This window comes from Kryptolebias marmoratus, linkage group LG12 (genome assembly GCF_001649575.2).
Source record: "Kryptolebias marmoratus isolate JLee-2015 linkage group LG12, ASM164957v2, whole genome shotgun sequence".
NCBI lineage: Eukaryota > Metazoa > Chordata > Actinopteri > Cyprinodontiformes > Rivulidae > Kryptolebias > Kryptolebias marmoratus.
The window spans coordinates 1,295,644-1,310,253 of record NC_051441.1 but is presented as its reverse complement, the minus strand read 5'-3'; the positions used below and the strand labels follow the sequence as shown (position 1 = coordinate 1,310,253).

The 14,610-nt window shown below is 40.8% G+C and overlaps 1 protein-coding gene across 2 annotated transcripts in view; it reads right to left on the bottom strand.

Annotated features, from left to right (window-relative positions):
• The window catches only part of LOC108237781 (protein shisa-6), a 91,795-nt gene that overhangs the window by 68,252 nt on the left and 8,933 nt on the right, over positions 1–14,610 (bottom strand). For both annotated transcript variants that reach the window (XM_017419461.2, XM_017419462.2), the window contains exons 4-5: positions 8,771–8,866; positions 8,314–8,382 (exon numbers count right to left, since the gene is read on the bottom strand). In XM_017419461.2, the coding sequence (XP_017274950.1) occupies positions 8,314–8,382; positions 8,771–8,866 (165 nt within the window). The remainder of the gene's footprint in view (positions 1–8,313; positions 8,383–8,770; positions 8,867–14,610) is intronic.

The following is a 14,610-nucleotide window of genomic DNA, read 5'->3' as shown; positions in this document are numbered from 1 at the left end:
CCCATCCAACCATCCATCCATCCATCCATCCATCCAACCATCCATCCATCCATCCATCCAACCATCCATCCATCCATCCATCTATCATCCGTCCATCCATCCATCCATCCATCCATCCATCCATCCATCCATCCCTCCATCCCTACCTCCCTCCCTTCATCCATCCATCCCTCCCTTAATCTATCCATCCCTCATCCCTTCATCCCTCCATCCCTCCATCCACCCATCCCTTCATCCATTCATCCATCCATCCATCCATCCCTGCATCCCTCCATCCCTCCATCCCTACCTCCCTCCCTTCATCCATCCATCCCTCCCTTAATCCATCCATCCATCCATCCATCCATCCATGCATCCATCCATCTCTCCATCCCTTCATCCATCCATCCCTCCATCCAATCCATCCAGGCATCAAGAAAAAGTCCTGATCTGACATTAAATTATCTTCTAAAGCACATTTATAAAAGAAGGAATTCTGACTCTAGATGTCGTTCTTCCAACCGTCTCTGCTATCAGGTCCTAAACGTCCCACCTTCTCATTTTCAACACAAACACAGAGTCGGCGATGGAGAATGGGCCAGTTTAACCTGCTTTTATTATTTCTGGAGTGGAGGCAAAAAGATAAAACACTGGGCTGTTTCTGTGAACACTTTAATGATCTGCATTCATCTTGGTGACACAAAGCTCGGGATGCAGCAACAAAAGTGGCGGAGCTGCTTGGTAAACATGCTACAATATTATAAACTCATTATTTTTACAGCTTTACTGCAACTCCAGTTCATACAGGATGCTAAACTGCACAACCCCCAGTGTGACAAACACTGCATGAAGATGGTTGGTTTTGTAAATGTCTGTGAAAAAAACCCCACAAAAGTGCTTTTTAATGGCAGCTCATCATTACAAAATGCAAATCTTCTGTCAGAATTTGCCCTTTTGAAAGGTTACAGTTCAGAGGCTGCAGAAAATCGGATTCTTTGAGACGCAGACAGCGAGAGAAACAACCAATCACTGCGCTCGTTAACAGTCAACAGGAAGTTAACAGGAAGTTAGAGAAGTCACCTTTTAAAATAAATGATCAGACACAAGACAAAGACGTGAATTTTAGTTTTAACTAAAGAATTTAAATTTTCTGTGAACACTGGGTTACTTTGCAGAAATTTGCTGAATAATGAATTTTTAACTGAGTAATTAAAGTTTAAACAAGCCGAACAGAAACTAAAATTAGCCAAACTGTACCTAAAAGCTAGAATTAGTATAAAAAAAAATGTAAAAGCTAAATGCAGCAAAACTGTAGCTTAAAACTCCAACTATCGAAATCATAAATAACATTCAAATGAGCAAAACCAGAGCAAAAAAACCTAAATTAGCTAAACTGTAGCTAAAGTTGAAATGAGCTAAAAGTAGCAGAAAAACGGAGTCAGTACGCTGAAGTTTCTGAGGTAATCAAAGAGATTTTAACATATTTCTATGGGGAAAATGTTTGTAAATAAAGCTAATTAATTCAAAAAGTATAGATGCTGAAAATCCTAAAAGTCATAGCACTCTTTTCCCAACCGAGCTGAACGTTTTGAGACATGAATGTTTAAAAAAACTCGACCGTCAGCGAAGGAACCGATGTGATCTGAGTAACGTTTACTGTGAAGCCTCCTCTGAATCATGATTTTACAGCCGTAAATGTTGATATCTGCTGAAAACACTCGTCCGCAGCTGAAGGACTTTTAGCACATCTGAAGGTTGCGTAATTGTTCACACTCATGTTTCTTCTCTGAGACACTTTGAAACCATTTTGCTTTGTAAGTAAATTCGCCTTGATCTGCATCACAAATAATTATTGATTAAATTAAAGGCCTTCTAAGGAATGCATTTAATATAAAATGTTTAAAAATGATTGAGTTATAGTTGAATTAATGAAGCGGCTAACAGCGGCTATCAATCACAATCGGACAGATAAAACTGCTAAAACATTAATTTCCGTGTGAATCTTCATCAAAGCTACAAAGAGCCGCAGCAGAGACACTAACGACCAACATGTGGCCCCGGAGCCGCAGGTTGCAGACCCCTGCTCTGATTCAGCTGGAATTAAATGCATGAAATGTTGACATTTCCGATTTGATCTCATATTTCAGGTTTTATATTCTGGGCTGTATATTTCCTGAGCTGCCTGGAATATTCTCCGACAGATATGTGAGAGGATGTATATATTTCTAATTTGAGATAAGAGCGTTTAACGCGGGGAGATAGCGCAGGTTGACCTTCCTTACGCTGAACTCTTTAGATGAGATTTCCGTGAACAAACATGTGCTCCATAATGCATGAGGAGAGGCATGAAGAGGCTATCTGTGTGTGTGTGTGTGTGTGTCAGGATGCAATGAATGAATTTCAATTATCAGCCTCGGGTTTATGATTGGAAGACTTGTGGGGTTCTCAGTGTGTGAGTTTCGTGTAACAGGCCTAATCAGGTTCATTATCCCGCGGTTTAACGGACAGGGGAGATAAGGAGACGAATCAGTTTGTATTGTGCGTTTGGCAGTCGCACCGTGAGACGGTCTCCCTGCTGCTCTGAATCAAGCTCGTTGAGAAAGAGAAGGAAATTGCCACTTTAGCAAATGCTGCGCTGACTTAAAATGACCTGATAAAGGCCAATCAGGGTTTTAATGGGGTCTGAAAACTGTAGCAACAAATACTTTACACGCTGGAAAGGTCACAGCCAAGGGCGCCTCTGAGGGCTGGAATGTGGAAACGTACGTCCTCCAAAAGAAATGTTTCAAATAAAAAGGGAAACAGCAGCAACACTTCATTTATGCTTTGCTGTATAACCTGGGAAATGATTAACTTTAGGCCAACCAAGCATGCACCAAACCCACAATTAATTATTATTATTTTTACTTTGCTGAGAAAATATCATAAAAAACAAACAAACACCTGAGAGACGCCTCATCCTTCAGTTTACAGTTAATTATAACTTGCTGTTGCCAAAATACTGTTCTCTGTTTGTCAAACTGTGTTATTTAGTGTTTTTTTTTGACAGGTTGAGCAAATAAAATGGGAACAAATTGTGTCTTTGTGACAGGCTTTAGTTCCTGAAGCCAGCATGTATTCATGAAGGGGATCCCCGAAACTCCTGGAAATGTTCGCTGGGATTCTCAGTCTGCAGGCCTCCTTCTCATCCTCCTCTCTGGGACGCACATTTGTGTTGAACACAAACATTTCAAGACAAATGTCTGAAAATAGCAACAAATGGCTGCAGGCATCTAAAATCAGTCAAATGTTTTTCTACAGAATAGCCGAGCAAAGTGCTCTGCAATTCCATCAAACAAAAGTTAACAACAATAAAATATAAGACATTAAAACAAGCATTTAAGGAACTGAAATACTAACACAACATAAAAATTATCAGCACTATTGGGTCTGAAACAGATTTCAGACTCAGTCTCAGTTCGTATCTGAAGTTTGATAATTTTATATTTTAGTTTGGATCCTGGAAGATCTCAGAGAAACTGGTCGGTTGTGCAGAGCGCTCTTTAGGGTGTGCAGATGTTGAGATCACCTAAATACGACTGTTTCAAACAGAAAAACAAGTAAAATTCAATCTGGAAACAGACAGGATGATAAATCTGTTAAAGCTGATTACTTCGGTCTTGTTGTCTTTAAACTCGAACCCTTCTCAGTTTAGTCCCTGTTATTTCAGTGTGAGCAGAAATACAGCTGTGTACGCTACGATCACAGAAATAAATGGTTGCACAAAATGCAGCCGATCACAAACCTAAAATTCAGTGAAACTGCAACTGAAAACTTCCCTTTTCTCCCTCACGCTGTCACCAACGAGTCTGCAGCAGATAGGACTCAGGATTTCAGACGACTACGGGGAGCAGAAAACTGTAAAAACAACAACTCAACAAATGACAGAAACTGGAGAAGAAGGAAAAGTGAGACAGAGTGACTCTGTTGGGCCCATGATGTGTTTACATGCGGCTCAACGTGGGCTGAGAAGAACTTCCACTGACACACAGACTGTCTGTTTGCAGAGTCGAAACATCGGCTGCGGTGAGAGCTTTTCTCCTGCAGCTGCCTGCTGGCGTCAGGACTTTAAGCTGTGGACTCCGGATCACCCCCACCTCGGGGCTTCTCTTTGGTGCTCCACGTTCAGACCTGCTTATACATAAGTAACCTGCCGAAGACAAGAAAGGTTTGTTTTGTTCCTTTTTCTCTCTTCGTGGTAACTCCGATGTGTTTTTCCCCTCAGATGGTGTTTATTTTCATGCTGGTTTAGATCGGCTGCTTGCTGCAGACGACCAAAAACTGCTGGGAGCTCACTCCAATAAATCTCAGGTATCTGAAATGGTTCTGAGACTGTCTTTGTGTTTTAAATGACTGGATGAATGTTCGTCCTGGTTATTCTGCATTTAACTGAATTTCTCAGCAGTCAAACGCCACCGTAAAGACCTGGATGTGTGTTTGGAGTTGATGTTTAGAGAGAAAGTAACTAAAATAAGATTAAGGCAGACATGTTGTGGTGAAGGATCATCAGGAAAGGTAAGAAAATAACTTATTCTGTTTTGTTATGAAACAAATCTAAAAAAGACTTTCATTTTCAGTTAAAATTGCACATTTTATTGCAGCACATTGGGGTAATTTTGCACCTCTGTTTTTTGGCTGATTTTTGCCACTTTCTACATCTTTTTTTTTTTTTTGTCTCGTTTCACATCTACTATATCTGTAACCGTTCCATGTTGATGCATTTTACTGCTTTTTAAATCAGCAGTTTTGTGTCTCAGTTTCACCAATTTTTGATTTCCGTGTCATTTTGCAACAATTTGCGCTTGATTTTTGCAAAATACAAACGTAGTTTTTTGAAGCTGATTGTTCTTCTTGCATTAGTTTGAACTCTTATGTGTTTTTTTATTTTTATTTTCTTTTTATAGTTTTTGGCCTCACTGATATTGTTTCACTTCTGCTCTTTTTGTGTCACGGTTCAAATCTCATTTTGGTTGTTTTGTATCTATATTATATTTTGAAGATGAGACCCAGGGGTCGTCTGTCTCCCGGTGGCACCAAGCCGGCGCCTCAAAGTCCACTTATTTATTTGGGCTCACACTGACAGATTCATCCTTTCCTTTCATTTCTATAAAGCTGGCAGTCATTTCAGAAAAGTGAAAACTGCTTTAAAGATTTATTTTAGATCTGTTCCAAAGTCTTCTGTGTTTTATCGTAAACAAAATAAATCACAGATTTCTAAACTTTTAAAGATTTAGATGGAAGAAAGATCAGTAAAAATGAACACTTTCCAGCCTTCTAACCAATTCCCCGCTGCGGAAATGACAGGTGAGACATGAAGCAGCCTGGATCGTTCCAGCTGGTTGAACTGACGTTTGAAACGTTATCTTACTGCACGCTGAGGTGATTTACTGTTTTAAGTTGATATTGTGTTCATCTGTCTGTTCCTGAAAGAACCACGGGCCGGATTTGAATGAAACTCAGAAAGTAAAAACAGATTATTCAGTTGGAGCCAACCCAGTTTAAGATAACTGACCTTAGAAAACACAAACACAGATGGCGGGTGATATGCATTCCTTCAAAGAATGTTAGGCCTTTAATTATGTCTATATTTGTCAAACCAGCTGTTTGTAGTAAACATTTAGTTTTTTATCATCATATTCATGACAAACGTAAATGTTGGCTCTTAACAAAAGAGAACATCCAGTCTTAAAGACGTTCTTCTACCTCGTATGGATCTTCTTTCCTCCAGAGAAAGTCGTAAACCTCGAAGAGGAGTCACTGAATCCAGAGCGAGTCCGGCTCTCCTCCTCCTGACTGAATCGATACGAAGCAGCTCGGTCAGGAGGGTGAACACGATGACTTCACCATACATGATTCCATCGATCCGCCATCCTCAGAGTTTAAAGTTACCGTCGGCTCAACAAAGACCAGCTCCACAGATGAAGACCCACAAACACTCGGAGTAATGGCAGTAAAGCAGGAGAGTGATATCCTCTTGGCACTCCCTGACACCCCTCCATTTGCACTCCTGCTCCGCCACACATGGGCCGACACCGTGGCCGGGGGGGATTACAGCTGCAGCCGAGCGTCCCAGTAACACAAGGTCACCTTAAGTGGATCGGGATGGGGGTTGGTGAGGTGGGGGCAGTTCCCTCAGGACCGAAAACAGGAGCAAGTCATGAAAAAGTAATTAAGCAAGATGCACATGGGTGGATGCCACAGGCGGGGAGAACAACCGGAGAGTGAGCCGAGTGTTTGTCCACAACGTGACCGAGGACTGTTCCCAAACACACAGAGGAAGGCTGAACTTCTCTGAATGATTAATTTATGGGTTGTTTAGCTGATATCCAGTCATTACTGCAGAAAAATGTTTATTATTATCATAAAGAGGTGATAGATGAAGCAGTCCGAAGTGGCTGTAACATCAGGAAGAAGGAGAAACATCGAGGGATGAAAGAGGAAACGGAGTCAAGGTCTCAGTGGTACCAGAGGTCATCATGTGACCTCCAAAAGATCCCAGATCTCTGTCCAGAACAGCTGAGATCCTGAAGAGAACCCTGAGGATCCCAGGCTTCTGGACCTTCAGCTCAGGAAACATTTCCTCAGTGAGTCTGAACTGAAAACCACAGATCCTCCATAAAGACAATGAAACCACGAAACTGGACCAGTGAAGGCTCCGTTCTCCTTAAACTCTGACAGAAAACCACCTTAAGACTGGACCAGACCTTAAGACTGGACCAGACCATAAAACTGGACCAGACCATAAAACTGGACCACACCATGAAACTGGACCAGACCATGAAACTGGACCACACCATGAAACTGGACCAGCTCTGGTTCTGAGAAACGTTTCATCTCAGACTCAGAAATATAAACAACACGACTCGGATGTTTGTTTATCGTCTCCGGCTGACGTACATTCAAATCTGTGCTGCGTGTACTGTTCTTTTCTCAGTGATGCTCCCACACAACATGGGTGTTACACTCACACACACACACACACCGCGAGTTGAGTATTAGTATTCAGTATTATTTACTTTCAACCACAAACAAATTATTCTAAAGGTAGGTTTCACTCAGAAGCAGATTAAACACACTTCATAAATTCTCAAATAAACTTTTCTACCTTGAAGGATTTAAATCAGATCTGTGAAAAAAAAATGCAATTTGGAATAAAGAAAAGGAGGAAACTAAAGGATAAGAATGATGAAGGATGGAAGACGGCAGAAAAACATTACGAGAAATGAAAAATTAAACAAAAAAAAGGTAGAATTAAAATAAAACTATTAGATACCAGTGGAGAGAAAATAAAAATAAAAGTCAAACTAGGATTTACAAATTTAGAAACCTGTCTCTGAAAGTTCAGCCGGTTACTTTAATAAATGAAGCTGACCGGACGACCCCTGCAGTCTCAGGATGTTTTCACGGAGCAGATGTGGAGCAGGACGCAGCGCTGCACATCTGTCTGTCTCCTTCCTCCTGCCAGGAGGTGTTGGAGGAGGAGGAAGGCTGCCAACAGCTCGATGTTAAACTGAGACATGAACGACAGACGAGGCTGACAAGACCTCCGCTTTGAAGAGACAGCTTCTGTAATCAGGGCAGTAATACGTGTCGGTTGAGAGCTGCAGGACGATCCAGTCCATCCGGGTTGATCACTTTATGAAAGGAAAACTAGCTTTAAACCTAAAAAATGTGCATTAAATAAGAGCCAACTTTAACCAACAGTAAGTATAAACAAAAACATTATTTGTTTGTTTGTTTTGTAGGAATATCTGCTAATTATGAATGACCGGACAACCTTAAGGTAAAGGCCAGAAAAGACAGAAAAAAGCTATAATGTTCAAAGAAAATGATTTAAAAAGAGCATCCTGAGTTTCTCAGCGCCTCTCAAACCAAACGGAGATTGATTAAAAATAAACGTTTTACAATAATAGGTAAGATATTATTTATTTATGACTTCTACTCATGAAGCCCAGTTCAAAATGCCTGAATTGTTCTTTTAAAGCCTCGGATCACCGATATCCTCAACCTGTGCAGCAGAACAGCCCAAAGAGTCGAAAGAATTAAACTTTATCGGATTATTTCTGTCAACACAAGCAAGTCGAATGCTTTTTACTTACCTTACACACACTTTAAAGTTTTCATGTCTGCCTTGTTTCGATATAAACCACAAACATTTATTCAAACCTGCAGCCAAGCCACCAGCAGAGAACCAGAACTCAGTGACCGTATTTATCAGCCAACGTCACTCAGCTGATCACTGAGTGTGTGTGTGTGTGCGAGCAGAAAGCAGGTCGAAACATTTGGAGAACGTACCGTAAGACATGGGAATGTCCAGGTCCCCCTGCCAGGTCATCTGGCCCGACTCGTCTATGGACTGCTGCGCTGTTAAAACACAAGCAGCCTCCTGTTTAGGACCGGATCCAACTCTGCTTCTGATTCATTCAAACAAAAGAGAACAATAGCAGAAAAGTCTATGGCCGCGGCGTGCTGCCCTCACACCGGCTGCCTGCAGAGTGTGGAAGTATTACTTTGTCTTTAGACGTGTGGATTTAATCATAGATACAAAAATGTGTGCAAGAACTTTGCAAGATGTCACTTCAAGCCATTATGAGCTGCGATGTCCAACTTCCACTGAGCTGAAACAAAAGTCACATTCTTTAGCTGCACAGTCCTGAGCACAGTCATTTGGCAGAAAGAGGACGACAGCATGACACCGTGGCTGCGTGACTGAAGTCATCATTAATCTGAACACATAACGAGGACAGACTACCTTTCAAGTGGCCACGTCCGAGCGTAACAAAGCCAGAGGAGATGAAGTTGTGCATGTCTGGGCCCCCGACACGCAGGGTGTCTTTCCCGTAGTGGCCTGGTGGGACACAAAATGCAATAAATGATTATTCTTCAGGTTTTAAAGCATTTGGCATCATGCTAAAGAACAAACTCATTTAATTGCAGGCAACCTTAAAAGCCCAATAAAATCCCTCCTATCTGATGAACACTTTGACTTCTTTGTTTTTGCCATTTTAATAACAAAACTAGTTGAAAACGTGCAGATGTCCCTGGTTTTAATTGGTGCATTCTGGCAGCAGTAATCTGAAGCCAGGATTCGTGAACAGATTGCACGTCATTTGCAAGTGCAAATTAGGATTGACTGGAATTAGGATTTAGTGACATTTACACAAACTGCGCTGCCAAACAAACATTTAAATGAGGTATTATGCCTGGCATTTAGAAGAAAATAAAAGCACCAGATTCTCAGAGCTCTTAGTTTGTGTGAAGAATTCACCATCTCCTGAGAGCCTTTTGGAGTTTGGGTCTCAGGAGAAACAAGTAAAGGTGGGATCTCACTGGGCTGCAGCCAGCTGCTGGACAGCATTCATGAGGGAGTCTCCTAAATGTCCTGCAAACATTTAACTTCTTCACATGTGTCTCAGAGGCTGGCTGTCCTGCTGCTGGACTTTTGAACATGTTCATAAAATCTGTGCAACAAATATTCTCTTTGAATAGTCAGAGCACCAGAGCTTTTATTTAGACTCCTGCACAGGAAAGAAAATATCAGAGGCAAATATCCATGTCTAAAGGTCACGCCGAGGATCATTTCTACCGTGTGCTCCTGCAGATTAAATCTTAAAGATTAGGGCAGCCAAGGAGGGTACAATGTGGGCGGAGGAGGGCGATGAAATAATGTGCACAGTCTGGAATGCAGGTTTGCAAATAATGCAGACAAAAATATGCCGTGATTCAAAAGAATCGCAAACACTCAGAAATTCAGTGAAACTGCATCGGAAAATTCACGTTCTTTTTGTGCAGTTTTTAGTTGCAACAGTCTCAGTCCAGAGAGGCACCACCTGAAGGAAGAGAAGTAATTTGCTGCACTGTTGCCTTCACAAAAACAGAGCAGGCGTGTGAGGAAAGAAATGATTCATCCTCAAATAAAACGTGTTAAAATCCTGTTGTTGCTGTTTAATCAGAAAACAAAACTTTATCCTCAGTTCAGGAGAAAGTCACATCCAGAAGTCAGTGGATATAAATTAAAGTATTTATACACACCAGGTATTTCATTATATCCAAGCATTTAAAGACAGAGACTCTGTAATTAAAGGCCTACATTCTTTGCTGTAATGCATATCACCCGCCAGCATTTTCGTTCTCATGTGATATTTTTGATTTCTTGCATGATCTGTTTGCACGCAGCGTTTGTTTCGTGAATGACTCTCAGCTACTACCACACTGAATATTATCTCAGCATCTTTAAAGCCATGTTTGTGTTGGCTGAAGCTGACATTTGGATTAGGATTGACTGCAAACGTAAATCAGTTGCAGATAATAACTCCGTTCTGATGGTTTCATTGAAAGTCATCCTCTGGTCGTCTGTCTGCAGCTGGGCTGAGAGGAAGAGGAGGAGGTGGTGATCAGTAAAAATCTCCATGTCTCCCTTTAGTTTTTCTCTAACTGCTTGTTTCTGCACTCTTTCTGCATTTTTTATTTCGAGAGAAGAGAATAAGAACTGTTGAAGTCTGCAATGTGGAGCTAATTGATTTAACTGAAATGTTTGAAATCAAGAGTATTTACGCCTTTAAAAGGAAAGAGAAACTCATTTCAGCCATTTTAGGGAAAGAATGTCCACAGATGATAATATTAAACTCACTCTCTGGTGGGATCATAAGCTCGTCAATATTTATTGCTTATGAATGCCGAGATTATAATCAGCATATTTCAGGGCTTTTGTTTATCTTTCCTTTCAGTCACTGAAATTTTAAATATAAAAGCCTTTGGTTTTAAATAAAAGTGCATGAACAGGAAAGCTGTGTGTCCATCACCAAACATGTTTTCTAACCAGCTTCTAGTTTCCACTAGACTGAAAAAAGACAAGGAAATGACCCAAATAAGGTCCATGAGAGCCCCTCCTCCCCCGGTGCTCCCCTCCGTCGGTCCCTCGTTGTATCAGTGAGAAGTTAAAGGCCTCCTTCTCCAAGGAACCACTTCAGAGTCAATAACATCACTCAGACCTTTGAGCTCGGGGAGGCTGGGATCGAACAGCAATCCAAATTATCATAATGAGAAGAAACACCTGGGACCAGTGGTGCTGCTTTTCATCACACCTCAGGTTTAAAGTCAAACCTCTGCAACAAACTGTTCATTTGTGGATTTTCCTCTGCTTTAATCAAACACACACATTATTAAAAACTGATTATTATCGCAATCAGAACTTTGATTCAGAGAAAAAAACAATCAATGACAAACAAGATTTTGATGATTTCCCTTCAGCTGATTATGTCTGTGTAGATTTATTTGTTCTTGAAATCTCCCAGGATGAAATGCTGATGGTTCATAACTTCTCCATCCTCCAAGGACGAGACCACAGACTGGAATCATGTAGCTGGAGATGCTGACTGTGATACAAATTGTTCCCGAGTGGAAAGATGAACCTGGAGCCCCTCATTATCTCCGAATCGTGTTCATAAAACTGCCTCATCTGCACCGCATTATGAAAACGAGCCAGCTTTAGATAAATACAGGTTTTCTCTTAATTAACATGTTTGCAGAAAGGTTCAAGTATCAAAATGTTTGTTTTTATTTTGAACCTAAAGTAAAGAAACAAAATAATCTGAATTTAGTTAAATTAACTGCTGCCTGTTTCAAGCTTTTAGCCACTACTTTACACTGAAGCTTTACATAAAAGTCCAATTATTTATAACTTGTTTTTTCATAAATAGTCTCTAAATTTGCTTTCAAGTTTTTGCTAAAAGTAAGAAGCTGAGAGTAAAGCTTGTATCTCACTGGGCTGAAACTAATTAGAGACAGATTTAGCTTGGATTCCCACTGAACTGGAACATAAACACACAAGTATATAACTACAAATAACATTCCTGCTAAAGATGTGCAAACTTCTTCGTCTCAGTTTAGTCCCTAATTGTCTTAAATATGTCTCAGTTTGATTACAGTTTATTCAGTTTGGTTACAGGTTGTCAAACACTTTCAGAGTTGTCTCATTTTTCCCGTACTTCCCGTCAGTAAAGGGCGGTCTCCAAAATGTCTCAAAGTTTTCTCAATTTCCTGAGTCACAGAAGTCTGCAGCCTTGATCTGTTTATAGTCAATTAAAAAGTGTTCAGGTTAATCCATGAACGAGGCGGGTTCAAAGAGGGCCAGGGGGGCCTAAACTGCAAGTCGTGCACAAAAATAGGCTACGATTTTCCAAAATGGCTGCTCAAAACGCAGCCGACCAGCTCACTGGTCACAAACAGTCAAAACTCAGAGACTGAATCTGGAAAATTCTATTTTCTAGTTTCAAACAGCACATCTAAGTAAAGTGCTTCCCTCAAAAAGGGCGACTTTGTGACTGCTTTGGGAGAAAATGTGTTTGCTGTTTGAAATCTGTCGCAGCTCAGAGAGATGCAGGCTTACGGCTCATTCAGCCTTGGATGAATGGATGAACCCACGACGCTCTCCATGACCTGCACAACCTGTTAGAATGTGGGCAGACTGCACTGAATTTGGAAAAACCTTCCTTCCTTCTCATACTCACCGACTCCCACAGATCGGGTCACTCTGAAGCTACCACTACAATAATCACGTCAGCTCAAAGCTGGTCCATGACTTTGCCGTGATCAAGATCATTGCCCAGGCATGAGGCCAGCGTGGCGAGTCTTAATACGCCATCTGCCACGGCTCCCCAGCCTTCCACCACAACCTCGCTGTAGCAGTCTTTGTTGATATTTAAATCCTCTACAACTTATCACACTATTAGTTTTAATGAGAAGCACCTGAAGACCTTAGCATCGCTGCAAAGACCATCCCTGTTCTGGACCAACAGTTGGAAGGGGGACAACAGGAAGCATCAGTGATAGCGAGCAGCTAACAACTTACTGTTGGGCTAATTAAAGCTTCCTCTATCTAACAGCAAAAAACCCAAAAACATTAAAAAAAACGATTGAATTTGAGTGACGTAGCAGTAAATCCTGGCTCGTATTCAGGAATATTTTATTTGCCTCATATTCGGTCAGAACTGAAATTCAAATCCTCATCGAATCCACAAATTAACCAAACATTATTTTACATCTTTAATAAACTTTACAACTAAAATATGGCGATAAGGTACAGGGACTAGGGGGAAAAAATCAGGCCTAAAAACCATTTCTGCAACAGGTGAACCAGCAAATAAATCCATCAAACCCCGAACCAGGACCTCAGAGATGCATCATCCTTCGAATGATCTACTGCATGTCAAAGTTTTCATCTAACAGCTCTTTAGGAATCACCTTCTAGGAGCTAAATCCCTTTTTTCTGTCCAATTGTGTTATCTTTGATATTTCATCTAAAGAAAAAGGAGCAAACTGTGTCTTTGTGGCAGGCTGATGGGAACAAAGACACTAAAATTATAACCTGGTTCTCCGTTCAACCTTTGAGTTTAGATTTTTTTATATATCTGAATGATTCAGAGGTGAAAGTTAACTGGAAAATGTTCAGATACACAAACTGAAGCAGTGAAAAAGCAACAAAATGCAAAAAAAAAAGCTCTGAAAGAAAGTCTGCAGAAAGTCTGGAGAACTTGATCAAGACCATGTCAAAAGTAACGGAAAATAAAAATATGTTTTTGTCGGGTTAAATCTTTTGAGCAGTACAGTTTTTTTTTTCTGGTTCTAAAACTCTGATCCCAAAGTGGCTCCATAGAAACTAAAATGAACTCAGTTCCCACAAGTGTCCTACAGAGATAATTTCATTCTCTGTCTGCAAAGTGTGGAAGACATTTGTCACCTTTTTTCACAGAAATTGCAGAGGACAAAACGAGAGAACAAAATTCCAGAAAATGGAAGCAATAATGTTCACTCTGGGAAAGTTGATGGAGACTAAAGTCCGCAGCAGCAGCCTGAACAGCAAGGGATATTTCTGCCTTTTAACTGGTGGTTAAGATGCTAATTTTAATATGTAAACATGAATGAAGATATGAATGATCTGGATGTTGATTAGAAAAGTGAGTTTAGTTTCTGAGCGTCAAAAACATCAACACAAATCTGTCCTTATGAGACCAAGTAAAGAAATTCAGCAGAAAACTAAAAGCATTGTTGTGAAGAAACACCAGAAGCTGCACCATTTCTCCTCTCAAAAAAAAAAATCTTTGTTGTCAAAAAAGTGTGAAATGTGAGTCAGATCTCACCGCCGACAGCCGAGCTTCAGGGACAATCGGCTCTTTAACGTGATGTCCTGTTGCTGCTCAAACAGCAAAAGAATTCAACTAATTTCACATTTGGATCCTGGAGTACACTTAAAGGGATGTTTTGGACAGCCGCCTCAGCACCATCCATATAATCAGACCCTCCAGGATTTCGTGATGTTGTGATCGCAACTATTAACGCAAAATCAAGCAAACCCCGCGAAATCGCAACTATTTGCAACTTTAACCCAATATTTGTTGTTTCTAAAGTGATTTGCCACCGTTTCTGCGGTCTAGTCTCTTCTTTGTGGGTTTGTGTAGCGTGGAATACAAAATAAGCCCAAATAACTCAGGAAGAAGACACGTGACGTCACTTCCTGTTAACATCAGAATGCCGGGAGCGTGCAGGAGCAGCGACCGAAGCCAAAATGTGCGCTAATGCTTCACATTTGCCCAC